The following is a 21,202-nucleotide window of genomic DNA, read 5'->3' on the forward strand; positions in this document are numbered from 1 at the left end:
CACTAGTGTCCAGTGCTCTTTGTACACATTAGAATTCAGCCAATGTTATTAAGTGGAAACATTCTTGAGGCTAGTATTTTGTAATACTGTTGCTAAGAGAAGTATTATTTAGCCAGCTTTCATTGAATATTTTAATCAGCAAGTCACAAATTTTAGCTCTGGTCTTTTAAAATCAGACACCTAACCTTGATCATGAAATTGTAAGGAAATACAATGTCACAGTTTAGATAACAGCTTGTTTTACTTCAACACTTTGAACATTCGAATGTTTTTACACGTCACTGTAAATGATTCCCATACTTCTTTAATGTGTCAATGATGTCTTCCTTTTGTTTGTGGCCTTACTTCATCTCAGAGGTTCCATATTTGTAAGTCTGTGTTTCTGAATTTCAGCGGTTTCTCCACTAGCACACGCAATGACGTCACTCGCAGGATGGCGAATGAGCCTGCTGATAAAGCCGCAGGCTCATAAGAAGCTGCTAAACCCACGAGTCCAGTGGATTTAGGGTGAGAATGGAGAAAGAAAAAGTCTGTTTAGAAAAAAAATTACCCTAACTTCAACAGTTGTAGAGGCTACAGCACCACTGACAGTAGAATGTTGAGTTGCACTGTGTAGGATGTAGTTGGCTAACAATGAGGTTGATAACCTTTCACCAAAAGGGATTGAAACCTTTTAAAAGACTTATAGCAGTAATAAACTATTTGAATCCCTGCTTCTTATTTTGTGTCTCTTGCGTTTTCAGATGAGTGCATATCTATTAGTTGTGGTTCATTGGTTCAAGACAGATGTTGCAACCCTTTCCTCCTGTAGTTTGAAACACAGGACATATTCCCATTATCAGTGACTCAGGATATCAACACTGGGAGTCACGTGCGTTTCCTCAACACTTCTTCGAAAGAAGAATAAAAGAAAATAGCAAAATAAATGCATGAGCAGACCAAGGACAAGTATAAAATGGTAAAAACCTATAACATTGTTATGCCATAATCATTAAATGAACAAAATGGCCATAACAACATCATGAAATGCAGAGCAAAATAAAGATTTAAAAACCTATATAATCACGAATAATCTGCAGAGATGGGGAGGTTCCATACACCAAAACAATGGCACTTAATGAAGTATTCAACACAGAAATTATTGAGAAGGCCATTCAGCTACCAAATTACAGGACGTTCTTTACAAATCAAAGAAAAAACATTTCACGACAATGTTAATAGGTTATGCTAATGAGACTAGCCCTTAATTAACGTGACCAAACTGACACTTTCACATGTTCAAAGTTCTCGTGCAAAAATACACACCACCAGCAAATATGCTAATTGAATAAATGACTTACAAAAGGGGAGACAAGACGTCGAAATATTAATGTTAATTTTGTGAACAGCGAGGCAAGCGAGTGACCATGAATAAATGAACTGGCTGACATAAGCTGATGAGAACTACATTAATCTTGCATGGACAAGTTCCTCGAAGTATGTATATCAGTAGATCAACTGAATAGCAAGTTTCATGTGAAGTTTGCAACGAAAAATCATGGGGGATTTAGAATCAGTTGCAAGGTACTATCAATACTGTCCACATTTCACGAGAATGTTAATAATTCCTACTTCGTTTTGATAAATCACTTCTAATCTGAACGTAGTGAGGTAGTATTCCCGTTAATAATGAATGCGCATGACTCGGATAGCCAGGGACAGGACCACTATCCAAGACCCTGGTACTGGGAAAACATCTATGAGAACGTGACTCAGATAGCCAGGGGACAGGACCACTGTCCAAGACCCTGGTATTGGGAAAACATCTATGAGAACGTCCCATGAGCGGTAGAACACCTTTTGCACGGTCATTTCACAAAAACGTGGTAATGCTAGAGTCTAGAATATCACAGACAAGAACAAAGGCATTCATAAGGGAACACAATTCTGCTAGGTAATGCAACACAAGTGTCAGTTCTATTTATAAGAGTTTCCTAATAAAGCTTTGTCGTTTTCTTTATTTTTCCTACAGGTTTCTTCCCAATGATAGAAAATAGGAATGATAACAAGGAAAAAGTTAGAAGATATTCAAGATGTTGCTTTGCCGTTTATTCTGTGTGTGAATAATATAACTGATTTAACATAATCAGAAGCTGAAAACCTACAAGTCGAAAACTGTAAAATTTGCCCGAAATATTATGCCAAAGACTGTATCACTAGGCAGGTCCAAGGGTCCTAGATACCTTATCTAGCATTATACGTTATCGAATTATCATGGTTTATGAACACTCAAACCATTTGTTTGGCTATAAACATATAAAAGTTTAGCCTCTTATAAACAAATAAAATTTAGCCTCTTATGAAGAAACAAATGATGACATCATTATGATGCAATGTTTGTTTACATGGAACGACCTCAAAATGACGTCACACGAATCCGCTGTCATCTGAACACAACTGAACCAGACGGGTTTACGTGTTTCACCACGTTGAGTTAAAAGTCTGGTATATAAACAAACACCAGACATTCCGGCGTTTGTTCTTCTGAACACGGGCTTATGCTACTGGAATTACTCTTTGATACTGTGTGTTTGTATATTCCTCTCTTTTGGAATATACACAGTAGACAAGTTTGTAATTCTCTCTCATTGCAATTGAAGAGTCTCTAGAAGTCTGTAGTTGATTTTTAGGCAGTTTATAGGCCTATTGGGTTTAAGGTTAGAAAATGGCTGCACTAAGGTAACGTAATACGTCTGTTTTCAGTCTCATAATCTATAATCTCAACGTATCATTTAGATTTAGCTTGATGTTTCTACCATCGAGTACAGTTTCAATATTTTTGTTGATAGAAAGTTTTATGGTGTTTTATAATTTTTGCCATTCACAACACGCGATTCAGATAAAGTATTTCTAGAACAATTATCTAATGGCAAATCCCGTGTATACAAGTGAAAAACTTTTTTGTCTGTGTGAAGAATGTGTATGCTTTCTCTGGTAAATGAAGTAACAGTAACACAGAGCGAGAGAAATTCTTTTCGTATCCTAGTTGTATTTTCAAGCATTTCAAAAGAATTCTTTTTGGAAATTCGAGTCCCGAGAAGAAATAAAACAATACGTTAATGTTATGTACATAAAAACACAGGCTAAGATTCACAGAAGGCAATTCTGCATAATATGATGACACCTATTCACCCACTCTTACCGATTGGGTAATTCAGCTCAGTAGGAAGTAAAAATTACTCTCGAAGTAAAAGCGCACAAATTAATGGGGCCATCATTACCCAAACACACGCTTTTTCCCATATCTACGGCACCGTTTGTCATTGAGGTTTTACTTGGTGTTTGATGTAGCATGATTCCCCTTGGGGTAAATACCGTCCTGAATTTTCCTAAAGTAAAACCCATTTCTTATGTCAATTTCTAAGAGCAAAATCGAAAAAATGTTATTATAACATAGATTTTGTATGTAAAATATTTTTTTATTTAAGAAAAATTATAAATCCAGACAAGTGGTCAAGTATTTTTTAAATGCTTATATTGGATTTAGCCAACATGATCCATGTTGGCCATGTTTAGTTTTTGGTTGCGACACCTTGTGGTGCACTTTGAAGCCACTGATACGAAAACACACATTTTGTATTTATGATTTAGTTTTACAATTTCGTCTCGTTTAGGGTAGAGAAGCCACCAGGTACGTTATTGATTTATTAATAAGTAAGGTTTATATATGTAAGAGAAGCATATTCATGTTATTTTTGATAAATAACATGGGTTTGAATTGGCGCGGGACTCAGGCCAAGGTGGCCCCCCGATGTTCGTTATAAAAACAAGGACCTAAATATTTTCGCATTTAAAATGTCTAGACATGTCTATTCCAATTCTAGATGTTCTAGATGCTTTAGACAAGGTTTTATACCTGTCTATAACCTTGTAAATAGGCATGTCACTCGTAGCCTTGACTTGTTTACGGTAGGCTAGTTCGGACTGGCCATAGGCCTAGGCTTAGGCCTAACGTTATCGGGAGATTGGGAATTGGGGTTGTAGGGGGCCTGAACTCCCTTTTGGGTTTATAATCTCGGCGCTGAATAATTTACCTGGTAATTTGGGTTTGATTTTGATGTTGGGCTTTTAACTTTCAAGCTCACCTGGCATTTAAATTCAGTAAGTTTGCCGAGGCCACAGAATTGTTGGCCTAGGGATAATTTAGGCCTAGGCTAAATGCAAATAGACTATTAGGTAGAACTGAGTATTAGCTCCGCGTCGGGTATTACTTCGGAAATTGACTTTTGCTATAGGCTAGTATATTGGTTGCTTATCAAGAATATACAGTTATTTTTTGTTGCTAGACTGTAATTAACCTTAACCTGTAATTAACCTCAGAACTAATTATATTTTTGCTATTAAGCATGCATAGTGTTATAGGATAGGGGAAATTTTGGTAAAAAGTGGAGTTACCTTTACCCGGGGGGCTCGGGGGGGTGGAGCCTCATGGTTAAGTAACATGGCATACTAGATTAGGTTAGGTTAGTGTGGTTCCTTTTATAATTGTGTTTCCTTAGCCAATCCCTTCTTGAACATATGATTCCCTAATGTCTCTCGTATTAGTGGAACCGTCCCATACAGTCTGTGCGTAGCTAATACTTAGAAATACCGTTATTTTTCACCAAAAACAACAGTCAGTACGTCAAACACAACTTAAACATAATATAGGGAGAACTATAGGCTAGAACAGCTCTCCATGGGTATGACCTTGAAAACTGACTTTTTCTATAGTATTTTGGTTGCTTATCAAGAATTTACCGTTATTTTTTGGTGGTCGACTGTAATTAACCTCAGAACTGATATGTTACTGTATACTGGCCATCCTGGAATGCTATCACGCAATCGCAATGTTAAAAGGAAACCATTGGTAAAAAGTGGTTGCCTCTGCTGAGGGGCTGGAGTCCCCTGGCTAAGTAACAAGACTTATTAGGTTAGATTAAATTAATGCACAGAAGGGTAGTATAGTTCCTTTTATAATAGGTTTCCCTAGCCAATCCCTTCTTGAACATACGGCTCCCTAATGACTTGTGCATGCATGGAACCATTCCATAACAACAACATAGCGGTCCGGTCTTTCTCCCAGCGATTTCCCCACCCAAAACCCTGCTTTCCCAAAGGGTCCCCAACCGTGTTGGATAGTTATGAGGTTAATAATAATTGACCAACAATAAACAACACCACGTCCTTCATCAGCAACACTAAAAGTATAGGAAAAATCAATTTCCGAGGTAATAGTGTTTGCGGAGCTGTTCTGTAGTTTTACCATATATTGGTAAGAAATAATATGCTTATGGTATTGTGTAATTATTATAAGGATAATTCACAAAATTAAATTACTTGAAGTTCTAGGGTAGGTTAACAATTTTGCTAGGTTGCACATTGTTATTTTTAGCAAATTCTTGGTGTAATGGACTAGTTTAGCCAGTGGATTGTTCCTCGAGTTGCTTTTTCGGCTTTGGGGGTTTTACTTGGTACCTTTTGACAACTAATGAGGCTTTGTTAAATAAGTCTGTTCCAGAGTCTTTTTCTCGTCTTTTTGTCTTTCGTGTGAGTGAATTCTCAATCAAAGTACTTTCCAGTCTTTATTGAATATATATCATGTTGACCTATATGTAGTTCTTGTCCAGGATGGTAGTTTCCCAAGGTGTGTGAAGTATATTGATATGAGGTATATCTGTTCATTTTTATGCTATTATATATAAGGGGGAATATACTGTGCTCATCAGAGATAGATGACAGATAATGCATCCAGAAGGTGCATTGGTGACACCATGTACAAAATTGCCCTTGTTTTAACCACGAGTCCTTATTGACTCTTGACTTGCTTAATTTTATCAATTCGAAGGTTCTTAAGTAAGTAATAAATGTTGCGCTACTGTTGACTGAAATATATGTAAAGTATTAAAATGCAATACTGTATTTTACAGTAGGACCACAGTTTAAGAGTGGTGGTTTTTGTATGTTTACGGATCGTGTTACGTTGCCTAACTCAGTTTGGTATTGCTAGACATATGTTGTGAATATATAAAGTACAGTATGCTGTATTTTTCAAAAATGAGAAATGGTTATTGAATGAGGAGTAATTGTTAATACACATGTGCAAAGAGGCATTTTTTAAAGGTAAATGGAAACTTTTGGAGTATTATTGATTTACCAATCAATAAACCGAGCCCAACATTCTTTTACATTTCATTGACTCACAAAGCATTTAGATTTGATTTTTATGACAATCTCTTATCTGTATCTTCCTGGTCTGCTATAGGCTATGTTTGGCTTCCGTGCAGTTTCCTCATTTCCTTTTGAATTTTTTTTTTTTTAAATGTAATTATATTCTTATATTGCAGAATGTTTGGGCAACCACGTCCCACCTTTGGTGGTTCATCAACAGGATTTGGAACCAGCTTCAGCACTCCAAACACTGCTTCCACTGGGTTTGGGAGTAGTTTTGGTAAACCTGCTTTTGGAAACCCTGTAAGTATCATCTTTTAGAAAAAATTTTATCTGAGAATCATATAACATTTATATATTGCTACAGATCTCAGCATTATGGACAGTTACACCAAATAGATTTATGATTTTATGATAAGTTGGGTAGAATTTTGGATAGGTATAACTGACCTTGTAATACTAATTTTTCAACAGACCACAAGTTTTGGAGCTCCTGCTGCTCCGTTTGGTGCCACCACCTCTTCAGGTCCTTCACTATTTGGGACGAATACACAGCCGCAAACTGGAAGTTTGTTTGGCCAACAGCAGACATCATCAGGTTTTGGCTCCACTGGAGGGGGTTTGTTTAGTCAGAATCAGCCAAGTACTGGCTCAGGTAATATGTTTTTCTTTTTAGGAATTGCTAAAATGTCAAGTTGTATTTTGAAGTCATTGTTATGTTCATAATATGCTTGCATTGTTGCTTGACAAGAGGCCTTTAAAAAGAGAATGGGACCGCAAGTTATTAAAAAGATATATATATAATCAGAAATGTATTGTGAATTAATGAAAACCTGTTAACTTCACCCTTGTGAGGACTTTAAATTCAAACTTGACCATTCATCAGTGAAACAGTGAGAATTTGAAGCTTAGGAAGTTTTAAGTCATTACATCTCATGGTGATTTTATTATGAACATCAGGTTTGTTTGGAAGTAATCCTTCCACTGGATTTGGTGCTCAGCAGACAACACAGAATAGACCTTTTGGATTTGGTGCAACCAGCAGCACTAGCAGTACTGGAACAACTGGGCTGTTTGGGTCCACACAGTCATCAACTAGCGGTGGACTTTTTAATACACCAGGTATTTTAATATTGTGACGTATTAGATAAAATATCGAAATTTTATGATAAATTTTAGGATAAGCAGAGAAGCATGCCTACAGTTCAAGAATATTAATTTGCATCAAACATATTTTGTTTTGGATTTTCAGAGCTACATCTGAATGAACTATGATCAAAGAGTTTCTGGCAGGATTTCTTTTGAGGTTTACTATAATTGCAGTTCACTACTATTTTGTTATTAGCCAGGGCTTAAACTGTGTTACATTTCGGTGAACCACAACTTGTTTATTCTCTGATTGTCTTTTTGTCTCTCTGTTCTTAAGGGAAACTGTTTTCGAATAGATTATCCCAGGTTTGTTTTTCTTTTGGTAGTGACATTGAAATTGAAAGGCAGTTATAGATTAGAATTTTATTTGTATTTTTATTTTTTCAGGGTTTGGCTCTAGTAACACCCTAACTGGAACAACCATCAAATATGACCCTACAACAGGAACTGACACCATGACAAGAAATGGTGTGTCGACCAGTATCCGCACTCGGATTGAGGTCATAACTACAATGAAAGTAAGTTGAAAGTTATTATGAGATAAATTATGAATAGGATTGAATAGTCATTTATATAAATTAGAATGTGTTTATTTTTTTTTTATTTCTAATGGTGGATATTCAGACCAGCCATGCAAACCTAGTAAAGTTACACGTTTACTAGACTAATGTAATTTGTTAGCAATGGTAGTGAAGGAGGTAGATATGAAGATGATAGCATGTATGTAAGGTTTTGAAAGCTTGATACCTCCTTGAGAATCAAAAACTGCCTGTTATGGGTGCAGGTAAGTTTGCCCTACTTTACCTACCTAATTAGTAGATAACATTAAAATATTGGAACCATTTCAATGTTATCTCTTTTTTTTTTTCAGGAATATGAGAACAAAAGCTTGGAAGAACTGCGCGTAGAAGATTACTTGGCCAACCGCAAAGGACCAGGACAAGGTTCCACCATGGCTGGTTTTCCACAGACAACTCAGACAAACCAAGGCGCTGGTCTCTTTGGGGCTGCCCCAGCACCATCTATGTTTGCTACAAATAAGCAAGGTACAGAAAACAAGTCCCTCTTTGGAACTGGGACTACCCCAGGTAAGATGTTGCAATTTTACTTTAAAAGCACAGGAATGATATTGGAGTGAGAAGGGATTGTTAATTCAGGAGCATGACCCTGATGCATGGAAAGGCAACTCCAGAGAGTGTGGCAGGTGAGCTTACTTCCCATAGGTAATGCTTTCAGCCAGTGCTCAAGAGATTGCACTGTATTTTTTCATATTAAAGATTGCACTTGAAGGAAGGTGACTGAGTTAACTCTGAAGGGATTGACTCTGCCCTTGCTTTGGTTATGACATTAATACAGTGACTCGGATTAAGTTAATTGATGTAAGTGTGAGAAATTTGACTTAGGGCATAGAAATTTTAGGTCATATTTATTGTGGTAGTTCTCTTGAGAATGGAAACAAAGTTTGGATTTTAATGTTTTTCATAGAGTTTAGGTACAGGCCCAGCTAGACTTGTGAACAATTTGGTTTGAGGAGAGTTAACACTGAATTTCAGTTTTGATTAATAACTTTGAAAAAGCTACATCAAACATAAGTTGTAGGGAGCTACATACTGACAAGTATGACAGTGTTTGACATTGACACCTGACCTGTATAGTTCATAAGGGAGGAATGTCCATTTAGATGTGATGTGTTCCTAAGGTTATTTCTTGAGATGCTGAAGGTTTGGTTAACAAATAATAATGATTTTTAATATTGACTCATAATTGTTTTTTGTGATATTTGTGCTCTTCCCAACTAGGTGTTTAAACATTATACTGTCCATGTATTTTAATACTTGTGTTGAAATATTTTTGGCTTATTTGTAATTGGTAGCACTGGTTTTAAAGTGGTTAAGCATATATTTACTGTGTATCCATAACCTTGATAAGTCAACATCTCTGCAAATTGATAAAAATCACTTTCATTACACACAAACTTTCTTCAGTACAAACAGTAAATCATAAAATGCTTATTTCTGTGGAAGAAATCTTAGTTCCACCAACCTGCTATAACAAGAAAAAATAAGCAAGCACTTATGCCCAGACCCCCTACAATGCCTTAAGCTTCTCTCACTCCATTAAGCTAAAAGAGCCTTAGAAGAATGAATTTGGGTTTTTGAAAAAAATTTTTTTTTTTTTTTAACATTTTGGTCAATACTATACCATTAACCTTGGGGTGACTGAATTGCCATTTATATTGTTGAATCAAGATGATGAATGGCATGAAGTTGCGCAAAGGAATTATGGGAGATGCCAAGGAATGCTGTAGTAGGGGTTTGAGTATGTGCAGTGGATGGTGCTTTTTTCATGCTACAGCAGGCTGGGATGACGGATTTCTTCTGTGGAAATAAGGCATCTTATGAACAGTGGGATTGTGAACAGCCAAAGCTTTAAATTGTGAATACATGATGGTAAATGTTTTTTTTTTTTTTTTTTTATGTCGTTAATGTGGTCATTGGATTTCAGATACATGTTTTATTTGAGTAAATATGTTTTGTGAGTGGACATTGAAGCTGACCCACTATCCATTGCTTTTTGTTTTGAGTGTTTTTTTCTGGGATTTTCCTAAATTAAGTAATAGTTGTGAGTTATCGTAATTATTTTATTGGCAAGTTTTTATTTTTGTAGTTGCTGCATTTTTGTTTGTTTGTGAATGCTTCAAACTGTCACATTGTATGCCAACATTTTGTTCTTGTAGTTCTAATCTGTGTGTAAAGTGTGAGCGTTGACGTCTTATTTTACCAGTAAATTTTACTTTCATTTTACTTAGCTAGTGGGGTTCGTTTTAAGATTTGTGTACTGTATTGTTTTTGTCTGATTGCTTAAAATTTATATTGTACTAGCAAGACTTCAGAGAAGATAAAACCTCAAAGGAGATTTCTCATACTATCTTTTTATATATTTGGTATATATTTTCTTTTTACAAATTCATTGTGTTTTTCTGTTAATATTTTTTCCATTTTTACATCTGACTATTTAATTCATGCAGTCATGTGATTTTCATGTGACATTGCAATCCATTTCATACACCAGTAGATTTCTTTGGATTTCTTTAACATAAAAGACCCCATATTCACAATCATTCACTGTTCAGATGCATTTATACTCTTTTTGCAGTTACTGTAAATATTTTTTCTTGGTTTGAGTTTTGTAAGTTATCTTTTGATCTTCACTGTTACACAGCAAAAGCCATCTGATTTTTGAGTCATCTAATAATTGATCAGTAATAAACCTTTTCACTCGATAGGTAGAGAATATGGCATACCATACCTTAGTATGCAAAAATCATTCTTGGTTTCCATGTTTATTTTTACCCCCATTTTTTTCTTACTATATAATATTTTTAGTTTTGATACCTGACAGTCATCAGTTTGGTAATGGTGCTTATTTGAAGTAACTCAGTTCAATGTTATTTTCCAGTAAGGTTGATCTATAATGATATGCTTGCTCCTCCATCAGGTTTTGGGACGTCTACCTCGGGAAGCCTTTTTGGAACCAGTACTTCAACCTTTGGCCAGGCAGCAACATCCACTCCTGGTTTTACGTTTGGTCAAAATACACAAACTCAGAAGCCAACTGGTTTCAGTTTCGGCAGTACGACCACTGCTTCGACACCCCTGTTTGGGGCTACGACATCTCAGCCCTCAACATTTGGGGCTCTGAGCACTGGCTTTACTTTTGGTCAGACCAATCAACAGGTTTGTTTGATGATGATTTTTATTTATTGAGAATTACTGTACAGTAGTTGGAAAGTTGATGAACCTTGTTTAATTTTGATGATAACGTAATGGTGCTTTGTGAGCATTTGTGGTTATGTTAATCATTTTTAAAATATTTTTATCTTGGAAAAATAGAACAATTGCTCATTTTTTCCCCTGTTGTATAATTACCTGAAGATAAATGTTATAATTTTTAATTTTAGCCCTTATGATATTAGATTTCATGATTTTACTTTGTAGAATATTTGCTCTCTCTCTCTCTCTCTCTCTCTCTCTCTCTCTCTCTCTCTCTCTCTCTCTCTCTCTCTCTCTCTCTCTCTCTCATGTATATGGGTAATTTTCTTTTTCAGTCTGGTACTGGTCTGTTTGGCAATCAAAATAAGGGCTTTCTCTCAAACCAGCCTGCTAGCGGAGGTCTCTTTGGCAACAAACCAGCTGGTACCACGCAGCCGTTAGGAGGAACAGGCTTTGGTACCACACCATCAGCATTTGGCACAACTCCTACCACCAGCACTGGAGGTGGCCTTTTTGGACAGGCTAATCAGAATAAGCCTGGATTGTTTTCTGGTTTTGGTAAGAATATTTTGTTTCTCTTTTAACTATGTTAGATTAGGCTTTGATAATTGAAATATGAAGTATAACATAGGAGTTGATATTGGTCAGATTAATAATTTATCAAAGAAATATACATAATTGTTTTGCTCATAAGCAAACAGGCTACACTGGTTCCTGCTTTGACCTTTCTTTAAATATGGAACTTGAAGAAGTGTACTGATATTTGTAAAAGGGACAGGGTTGGTATAGGCTTTACTTTGCAAGGTTGTTATTTTATGAAAAAGGCACAATTATATTCAACAGTTTCTAAAACTGATTGACAGTTGTGTTTTTGAACTGTCTCATAAATAATTTTTTGAAATATATTTCAGGAAACACAAGCTTTGGCACCACTTCACTGTTTGGCAATCAGAACCAGCAGAAACCAGTTTTGGCCTTTGGAACTCCTAGCTTTGGAGCAACGAATACCATGGGTCAGGGTTTGGGCACTAGCACAGGTGTCAGTCTCTTTAACCAGGGAACATCAAACACTGGCAGTATGGCAATGGGATGCCTTGGTACTGGTGCAGGTAAGTAGGAATTACAGTAGCTTAATTTGGTTGTGAATTACAGTAGTTTGATTAGATTGTGAAGGTACTGTGATTCTTTGTTTGATGGTAATCTATGTGCATTTAGTAATTACAGTATTTATCTTCCATCAGGCTTTGGATTCCCCCAGCAGAATACTTTGGGCGGAGGAATGAGTGGAGGCGTATTTCCTGATCTTGGCAAGCTTGTAAAAGCTATGACTGAGAAGCCAATTTTTGACATTGCTGTCTCAAATAAATCTATGGCATCTGCAGGTACCTTGTGTTGGCTTTTTTGTATTGTGTTTTTCATGCTTTGATTTCCTTGTCATTTTTTAGACATGTTATGTGAACATTTTAGAGATACAAGTTGTTTTGCTGTACCTGTTAAAAGGCAAAATCTCCAGATATTTTCAGAATTTTTCATTCATAATTAATGTTTTATTATATTACCTTACAGTACATTGAATTTTTTCTTGATTTTGAAATTATCTCCATGAAGGTCAAGTCAGCACATCACCCACAGCTGACCAGAGCAGTCCGAAGTTAACAAGTGGAACTTTGCGGCCCACCTACGTCTTGTCACCTTCATTGTTTGCCAATAATAAACCAAGACCAAAGCCCATAAACAAAAGCAGTAATCAAGGGTAAGTTTTCAGTACTGTTAGGTTATACTGTTGTGTTTTTTGTACCAAAATAAATGTTTATCATACTTCTTTGTCTCTTGATATGGTTTAAGGAAAAATCTTGCAGTAGTAGTGACAATTATTTCTTATAAGATGTGGTAGTGTAGCTTTAGAAATCATTACTTCAAGAAAGGGAAGTATAAATTCATGAAAAAGACTCAAACAAGAAATCATTACATAACTTTGAAGTAATGGTTATATACATAGAGTTGAAGGGATTGTTACAAGATGTATTTTGGTTTGCTTCCTGTATGAGAATGATGGTTATTAGTTTCATTTGCATAAAATCTCCAAAGAAAGTTTTCAAATTTTAAAGCAGTGGTATTCTTATTTTCATATATGGTATAGCCTATGAAATGGATATTTTTTATTTTTCAGAAACAATCGCCACTGGCTTTTCAAGGGTTTGGACGATCCTAACGAGGAAGCAACTGAAGATTTCCTAAAGCCAAAGAAATACCCTAGTGTAAGAAAATTGAATTTAAGGGTGTTCGGAGCAGCAAATTCTGAATCATCATCCACAAATGATAGCAGAAACACAACAGCTGCCCCTGCACCATCTCCATTAACCACCCCAATATCACCACTGGGCAATGCCACACCACAGCGACCTAGTCAGCCTCCATCCCACGAGAATACTCCAACTCCTGATATTATTAAGGTAACTATTTTCAGTGTTCAAAAAGTCAATTCTAGATAACTGTAATTAGTTTTGCCGGTCTGTAGATAACTAGCTGGTGTATTCCACTTTACCTTGGTAAAAGTTTCCTGCACTTGCTTGAAGGGTGGCAGCAAGCTTCAGATTGTTTAAATGTTTGTAAAGGAGAGAGCAACCACTTGGTTTGCTTTAAGTCTCAGTTGATATGAGCCAGTGTGGAGGAAGGAAACTGTATTCATGGAACAGGGTTTTTTTTTGATATGCAGACTCGAGTTCTTAGGTTTAGTTCATAAGTGGCATTATTTTGTGGTCCTGTCCTTGAGGAATTTTGCATTTTGTATGTGGTGGTAAGAGAATCTCTTAATATCAGAATTCACCTTGGCTTTAAGATAACACATTACCAGTTAAGATGGCACGTTTCAAATGTTTTACCCTCTTTTAAATTTATTGTTTCTTGAAAATTAGATATCTTGTTTATTATCTTTTTTTGATGTTCATTCCAGGGACGAGACAAAATAAAAAGGCGAAGCTTGACTGAAAAGCAGCCGATGAATGACACGCTGGCTGATCTCAATGTACGTCAGATAGTTAGGGAAGAAGAAGATGAGGTGCAAGGTGATCCCATAAACGAAGAAGAAAGAGATGAAGTGGAGGTTGAGGACTCGGAGAATAAAGAAAATAACAATATAAATGAACCTGGAGTCAGTGAACTCCAGGTTTTAACAAAGACGACAGACCAGCCTCATCCTGCAGGTGAGTGGCTACAGAAGTGCTTAGTTTTGAAGGCCAGGTAGAGTTAGTATTTTTACTTTTCTATAAGAAACAACTATTGTGCCGGCTTTGTCTGTCCGTCCACCCTCAGATCTTAAAAACTACTGAGGCTAGAGGGCTGCAAATTGCTATGTTGATTATACACCCTCAAATCATAAGACATACCAAATTGCAGCCCACTATCCTCAGTAGTTTTTATTTTATTTAAGGTTAAAGTTAGCCATAATAGTGCATCTGGCAACGATATAGGACAGGCCTTGATTATACACTGTACAGAAAACTTGATTGTGCCGAAAAAACTTCAGCACATCTTTTACATGTTTATATTGTTATCCATGTACAATCTGGATGAAGGATATGAATATAAAGATATTAGATTTGAAGTAAATTTAAATCTCTGTTAATTGCATTTTTCAGTATGGGGTAGTTCAGATGAAAGGATGTAGTAATCTTTGTCATGTGAGAATAAATTTCTTTTTAAATAAGTTGTACCCTGGACATTTGCACACATTATAGCATTTCATTATTACTTTTTGAATCCTATAGGTTGTCTTTTGTAAGATGCCACTAGTTATGCCAAGGTTTTTTCTCATGAATGATAAATATCCGTTATAAGATTTTAACTAGTAATTTTATTCTTCCACTCCATAGGTGTCAAGCTTACTTTACCTGAGTATTACACCTTACCATCTCTGGAAGACCTGAAGGACATGATAGATTCACAAGGTAGATGCATTGTGGAAAATCTCACTGTTGGGAGATACGGCTACGGCAACGTGTGCTTCCTCGGTGTCACTGATGTCACAGGTTTGGATTTTGACAGCTTGGTCTCCATATACCGCAAACAGGTGGAAGTGTATCCAGAAGGAACTCAGAAGCCACCCGAAGGTCAAGAGTTGAACAAGCCGGCTATTGTAAGTAAATTTGTCACTTGAGTAGTAATTAATGCATTTTTAAATTATTTCTTAGCAAGTCCTTTGTAATATTTTTTAAGAATTTGTTGATGTGTGACAAATGAAAATTTGTCAAGAGTTATGGGAAAATGAGGAAGAATGCTGTGTGTAGATATTACATTGCCCAAAATTTTACCATTCAGTTGTTCAGTCCATGCACGCTAAGGGCAGGAAAACACACCTGGCCTCGGAAAGACAGGCACTGTAAATGGATATTTGTCTCCTGGGACAACTTGCTGTTCCTGCCAGCACAAATACATTGAGTTCTAATAGCTTTAAGAATAAAATGAAAAAAAACAAAAAATTGCAATATTTAAAACGTACAAAATTGTTTAATAGGCGGGAAAAAATTTGGAACTAAGGGTAAATTATTGTAATGAAGCCAACAGAAAGTTGATGGCATAAAGAAACATTGCTGTAGAAATGTTGAATCATGATCAGGAGAAGGCCGGGGGGAAAAGTTGTTCTGGTAGCCTAAAAATATGAGAAGGAGAATCCAAGTTTAGAATTTTCATTTCAGAAATGCAAAGCATTTGAAAAGAAACATTGAAAATGTTGACAAAAGTTGCATTGTTGAATGAGGAAAACTGGAAAAACAAAATGGAAGAGCTGTAAGCCACTTGGCAGCAACTAAGCAGTGTGTTGGTTTCTGACCACAGTGTAACTTGATGAAAAAACTCGTGAAATATAAGCACATCACACTCTAGATGACAATGAAGTGACATTGCACTGAAAATGTGTTTTACACTGTTAATGGCTTTTTAATGGTAATGGGTTTGTATTCACAAACCAATAGTAAAAGTTCAGTATTGAACTGGCATTTTTGCTTGGGGTAGATATATGCCATATAGAGACAATTCTATATAAAACCTAAAGTGGTGATGCAGATATATTGAAAACGGGCTTAAAAGTCCCTTTCCTGAATGATAATTTATTAATATTTTATTCAGCCCAAGTTGTTAACTCTATTAAGGATTGCCTGTTTGGTAAAAGTTAATTATAAGTAAGCATGTAGGCCACATGTAACTGTCATAAATGTTTTTCAGTAAATTTTGTCTATTAAGAATTACAGTTTGTTTTAAATTTTTTTTTGACAGGTATGCTCAGCCTACATGGATTGTATTTATTTTTAATGTCATTGTTATCTACTCTCACAGATTACACTTGACTGTGTTTGGCCAGTTGACAAGACAACTCGTCAGTTGATTAAATCTCCGGAAAGGTTGCAGACCATGGGATGGTCACATTACTTGGAACGTCAGTGTGTCAAAATGGATACAAACTTCATTGAGTATCGTCCTGTCACTGGTTCTTGGGTCTTCAAGGTAAGAAACTGCAATTACTGAGTAAAACACTAGAAATTTATGGTTGTATTAATTTGTAATGATCTTTGAAAAGTAACAATGTGTTATTTCTCAGATTTACTGAGGATTATTAATTTATGTTAGATTGATGAAATTGATTGTACATTTACAGTGAGCGTGAATTTGAAGTTAGAGTTTGTATCTTTCACAAGAAATCCATTATAGTATTAATGTTGTATATTTCATTTGCCATGAAATGTTTTCAGACAAAAGTTCTCCAAAATTTTAATGCAAAAAAGTGTAACATTTGATATCCATGTATGTATTGTATTGGTGTAAGTGTTTATTAATTCTATTTCAAACAACTTGTTGCATTATATAAAGTGTTTAATTGCTTCTTCTCATTTTAAGATAAATGTATAACCAGTTGTTTATTTTGTGTGGTTGACCTGATATGTGACACTGTAAACAAGACAATAAACCTTTTATACTGGATATATGAAATGTAGAGGAACAATAATAAGTAATTGAGAAGTGACAAAAGGCTTGGAATTCTTATACTGTACATTTCTTTGGTTCATCTTCAGGTGAAGCACTTTTCCAAATATGGACTTCAGGAGGAAAATGAGGAAGAGATGGACACTCTTCCTGCTGGTGGAGCCCCACCTGCACAAACTACAAGTAAAAGTTTCGTGACAGTACCAGTTCCTCTTCCCCCCATTTCCACCCGTGCAGCTGGACCACCGGCAACTGCCACATCTCTTACTTCCCCACCCCAGTTCTTAGGGCACATAGGTACTTCAGCTTTCACATGTAAAGCGGTGAGTGAGGGAGACGTTGGTGCATGAATGTGGCAGGTAGACATTGTTAGTAATGTCTTTGTTGTTGCATTACAGTGAGTTTTGTTTCATCCTCTAAAATGTCTTTCATAATCATATGTGTACTGCTTTGGAAGTTTCATGTTGATTTCACTAATGTTAGGGTTACCAGTTGTATGTGGGTTGGTAGTATACTTTATTGTTTCTTGCACTGTGGTTTGTTATTAACATCAAGGGACAGTTCAATTGAGATTTTTTTGTTAGTGCTCACTTGACTAGTGCTTATATTGGTTGGAAGACATGATAAATATAGGCTCATGTAGTTTTGGACTCATTTGTAGACATCATAATGGCTTTCCGTGCAAGCATGTGCAGTGCTTTGAGCATGTTTTAATGGTATATGCTATTATTCGAGTTGATGTTAAGGAAATGCTTAGAAATTTTGTCATTTGAAGAAGTGTATTTTGTTAATTTTGTATTGAGCAATAAATTTGTTTATTTTCTTTAAGTGTTCATGCAACTTGGCATTGTTGCTTTACCTTGTACATTTCCTAACTGCTGTGTTGAAGATGTTTTATCTCTGTAACTGAACACATATGAATATCATGTAACCTGTCAGGGGTTGTATAAAATTAAATGCCTAATAATGTATGTAGGGATTTTAATATAGAATCTAATAGTTTTCAGTGTGCTGTCAAGCTTTGATATTGTGCTTGATTGTTTTAGGAATGATTCCTATAGCCCACTGATATAAATGATACATGCTTTAAAGTTTCTGTATAATTCATAATTCCTGAATGTTTTTCACATTATATATACTTTGTAAAAAATATTTAATGATATTTTGAAATATAGTAGAAAGTGTAAAAAATATAAAATGATATTTTAAAATATAGTAGAAAGGAGCTTGTCTAGATTCATTGGGACCAACAGTGTTCTGGGAAACCAGTTCTTCTGTATTACTGATTCATTGTAAAGCCTGGAACAGGTTAATTTAGTCAGCCTTGCCTTATACAAAATAGTGAGTAGATAAAACTGAATTACTGCATTTAGGAAAACATATTAAACATTAAAAGATTGAAAATATTAAGGAATGGCTTTATTTAGTAAAGAAATAAAGAAATATGTTAAAATCACTAGAAATATGACAAAATACTGAGTAGACTGTCACAGTACAGTAACCTTAGGAATACTGTACATCTTAAATGCAATTACTGTATAACATATATTGAATTAATGAAAAAAAGGGCATTCCCCATACAAAGTGTTCTGATCATAAAAGAAAAATAATCCTTAGCATATGAAAAGGTTGTGTGTGTTTCCCTGTTGTGAAATATGCTTAGCCTTGGCCAACCAGGATAATTTCAGTATGGGAATGCATATGAAAAATATTGTATAATGAAGTAAACTTAACTGAATGTAGAATGCAGTAGAGTAGTTGACTTGACCATTGATGAGTAAATAAGAAAAGTTAAATTTTGTTTAATTCACTGGAATTTTGATGCTTCATTACTGTAGGTTAGGCTATCCTACAGTTTTAGATAAATCTGAAATGCAGAAATTAGCTGCTCTTTGTATCTGTATACAACACTTCTATAGCATTATTATTATTATTATTATTATTATTATTAAAAAGGATGGCTGTATTAATAAGACCTGTTTAAAAGAGGGTCTACTCCCTTCATATTATTATTATTATTATTATTATTATTATTATTTATATATATATTAGCCATCTCACGTCTTTCCCACTATTCATAAGGCTCAGTTATGTGTAATGTTTATGCATATCAGCCCAGTGCAGGTTGTACTTATAGTGGTCACTAGAGACCTGATAACCTTTAAATGAATGAAGGATCTGGATAGATGATCTCCAGATACAAGGCTTTATGTCTGGAAGACTGTACAGTATTAATCACTGGCAGTAGTTAATGAAGATTGACTGTTTTTATCTCCAAGATTAAACTGTATTGAAAAGTTGAGTCTTTGGCCACAGTGAATCAGTTATTCTTTCAATCTCATTTCATGAGAAAGGCTCTTGGTAACTAGAGTCAAAAATTTTATAACATTTTATTTACAAACACCATTGACAACAAATCCAGTGCCAAGTGTAGCACAAAGCTGGCCATTAATATTATTATTTTTAATAATAGATAATAAGACCAGTGATTTAACATGCTTAATTTGCACTATATTTGATGAATAGTTTAACTCTTAAGGCTGGCTTGTTCATGAAGAAACTAGTACATATTTTGATGTAGATGTTCACAGTTAACAAATTGGCAGTGAGGTTCATGACAAGAATTGTTAATTTTAACTTTTCTAGAACTCGTAAGTCTTTTTATTCTGTCCTTGCTTTGTTGAGTTGCTCTAAAAGTTTTGAAGAATATTGTCTATTGTTTTATGAGCTGACTGATATGTACTTTGCCAGTACACTGCAGCTTTATACAGGAAGTTACCCACTAGTATTTCCATCTTAACAGGTAAAAGATATATTCCCCAAAATTTTACTTAGTTCAACATCATATTAAACCAATATGACATGTAGCATCCTTATTCTGAGTCAAAAGGATCCCAGACTTGTGCCTTACAAATCTTAAAAATAAACCCATCTGTCTGGCAGACACCTTCATTCTTAGTCCAAAAGATCCCAGGCTTGTGCCTAATAAATCTTGAAAATAAATGTATCTGTCATGCAGACTCCTTCATGTTAAGCCCAAATGATCCCAGCCTTGTACCTTATAAGTCGTGAAAACAGAAGAAGCAGAATTTATAATTGAAGTTATAAATTTCAGGTTCAGCCTAGATATTTGGACAGCCCTTCACTACAGGAGTCACAGGTTCTTGACGAGGATTTCATTGAGCCAGATATAGCTCAGGAGCCAGGTTGGTTGGGGGTGTGATTTCCATGTTATATTTGTTAATGAATATCCTATTATGACATTTTCAGGCATGCCAGCTTTAGATGCTCCTAAATAATTGTTTTATACAGTGTATTGATTCATCTGTTTTGATCACAGAGGAGAGTGCTGCTCTGAGTGTGCTGTCCCCCAGTGATGAGCGCCTAACTGTGGCTTCCAAGGTACCACCCAGAGCTGTCCAGTTAGCAAAACTACAGTTATTTGTTGACGACGAAGAAGAGCCCCAACACCTTGTTAGGGAAACCACTCCCACGCCACAATCAATCAAAGGTGAAATAACTTTAAGACATAAGATTTGTTCTTATGTAAAGTATTATTTCTGTAGTGTCAAGTTTCATGGAGTATTTGATGCTCATAAGTAACCCCTTGATTATTCGTAAGTCCCATATTCTTATGTAGAGTATTATGTCTACAGTGTCAAGTTTCATGGAGTATTTGATGCTCATAAGTAACCCCTTGATTATTCCTAAGTCCCATATTCTTATGTAGAGTATTATGTCTATAGTGTCAAGTTTCATGGAGTATTTGATGCTCATAAGTAACCCCTTGATTATTTGTATTCCCATATCTGCAGTGAGACCAGGACTGCATCTTGTTCAGTACCAATATGTATATTTCCTTATCTGCCCTAAATAGCAAAAATGCAACTTGCAGATGGGTGTGCGGTGCACATGAAACTGCCAGGCAAACTAATTGAGCTTTGTATGAGTGCTGATTGGTATATGTAGAGTACCGTTACATATCATTGGCTCATGATACAACTGTGTACTGTATGGCTGTACTGTATAGAGAAAATGGTACTTGTAATGTGGTATCACATTGTGCATTATAGTTCAGATTACTAGTACAGTAATCTGGTTGTTGGTTTTTTATT

General features: G+C 35.6%; 2 protein-coding genes across 10 annotated transcripts in view; both read left to right on the top strand.

Annotated features, from left to right (window-relative positions):
• Positions 1 to 712, top strand: part of LOC136853624 (uncharacterized) — a 15,003-nt gene extending 14,291 nt beyond the window's left edge. The window contains exon 5 of the mRNA XM_067129431.1: positions 394 to 712. Coding sequence (XP_066985532.1) covers positions 394 to 472 — 79 coding nt within the window. The 3' untranslated portion in view covers positions 473 to 712. The remainder of the gene's footprint in view (positions 1 to 393) is intronic.
• A 1,758-nt stretch (positions 713 to 2,470) lies between these two features.
• The window catches only part of Nup98-96 (nuclear pore complex protein Nup98-96), a 34,255-nt gene continuing 15,523 nt past the window's right edge, over positions 2,471 to 21,202 (top strand). Inside the window, exons 1-18 of one of the 9 annotated variants that reach the window (XM_067129432.1) lie at positions 2,471 to 2,718; positions 6,366 to 6,492; positions 6,664 to 6,844; positions 7,150 to 7,311; positions 7,726 to 7,856; positions 8,210 to 8,426; positions 10,837 to 11,075; positions 11,447 to 11,669; positions 12,023 to 12,220; positions 12,353 to 12,493; positions 12,720 to 12,864; positions 13,282 to 13,564; positions 14,065 to 14,314; positions 14,984 to 15,246; positions 16,443 to 16,610; positions 17,177 to 17,410; positions 20,203 to 20,293; positions 20,428 to 20,598. In XM_067129432.1, the coding sequence (XP_066985533.1) occupies positions 2,705 to 2,718; positions 6,366 to 6,492; positions 6,664 to 6,844; positions 7,150 to 7,311; positions 7,726 to 7,856; positions 8,210 to 8,426; positions 10,837 to 11,075; positions 11,447 to 11,669; positions 12,023 to 12,220; positions 12,353 to 12,493; positions 12,720 to 12,864; positions 13,282 to 13,564; positions 14,065 to 14,314; positions 14,984 to 15,246; positions 16,443 to 16,610; positions 17,177 to 17,410; positions 20,203 to 20,293; positions 20,428 to 20,598 (3,238 nt within the window). In that variant the 5' untranslated portion in view covers positions 2,471 to 2,704. Of the gene's footprint in view, positions 2,719 to 3,553; positions 3,671 to 6,365; positions 6,493 to 6,663; positions 6,845 to 7,149; positions 7,312 to 7,725; positions 7,857 to 8,209; positions 8,427 to 10,836; positions 11,076 to 11,446; positions 11,670 to 12,022; positions 12,221 to 12,352; positions 12,494 to 12,719; positions 12,865 to 13,281; positions 13,565 to 14,064; positions 14,315 to 14,983; positions 15,247 to 16,442; positions 16,611 to 17,176; positions 17,411 to 20,202; positions 20,294 to 20,427; positions 20,599 to 21,202 lie in introns of those variants that run through there. The other 8 variants (XM_067129434.1, XM_067129437.1, XM_067129435.1 and 5 more) reach the window with 8 other exon arrangements.

The sequence above is a fragment of the Macrobrachium rosenbergii genome, chromosome 27, assembly GCF_040412425.1.
Source record: "Macrobrachium rosenbergii isolate ZJJX-2024 chromosome 27, ASM4041242v1, whole genome shotgun sequence".
NCBI lineage: Eukaryota > Metazoa > Arthropoda > Malacostraca > Decapoda > Palaemonidae > Macrobrachium > Macrobrachium rosenbergii.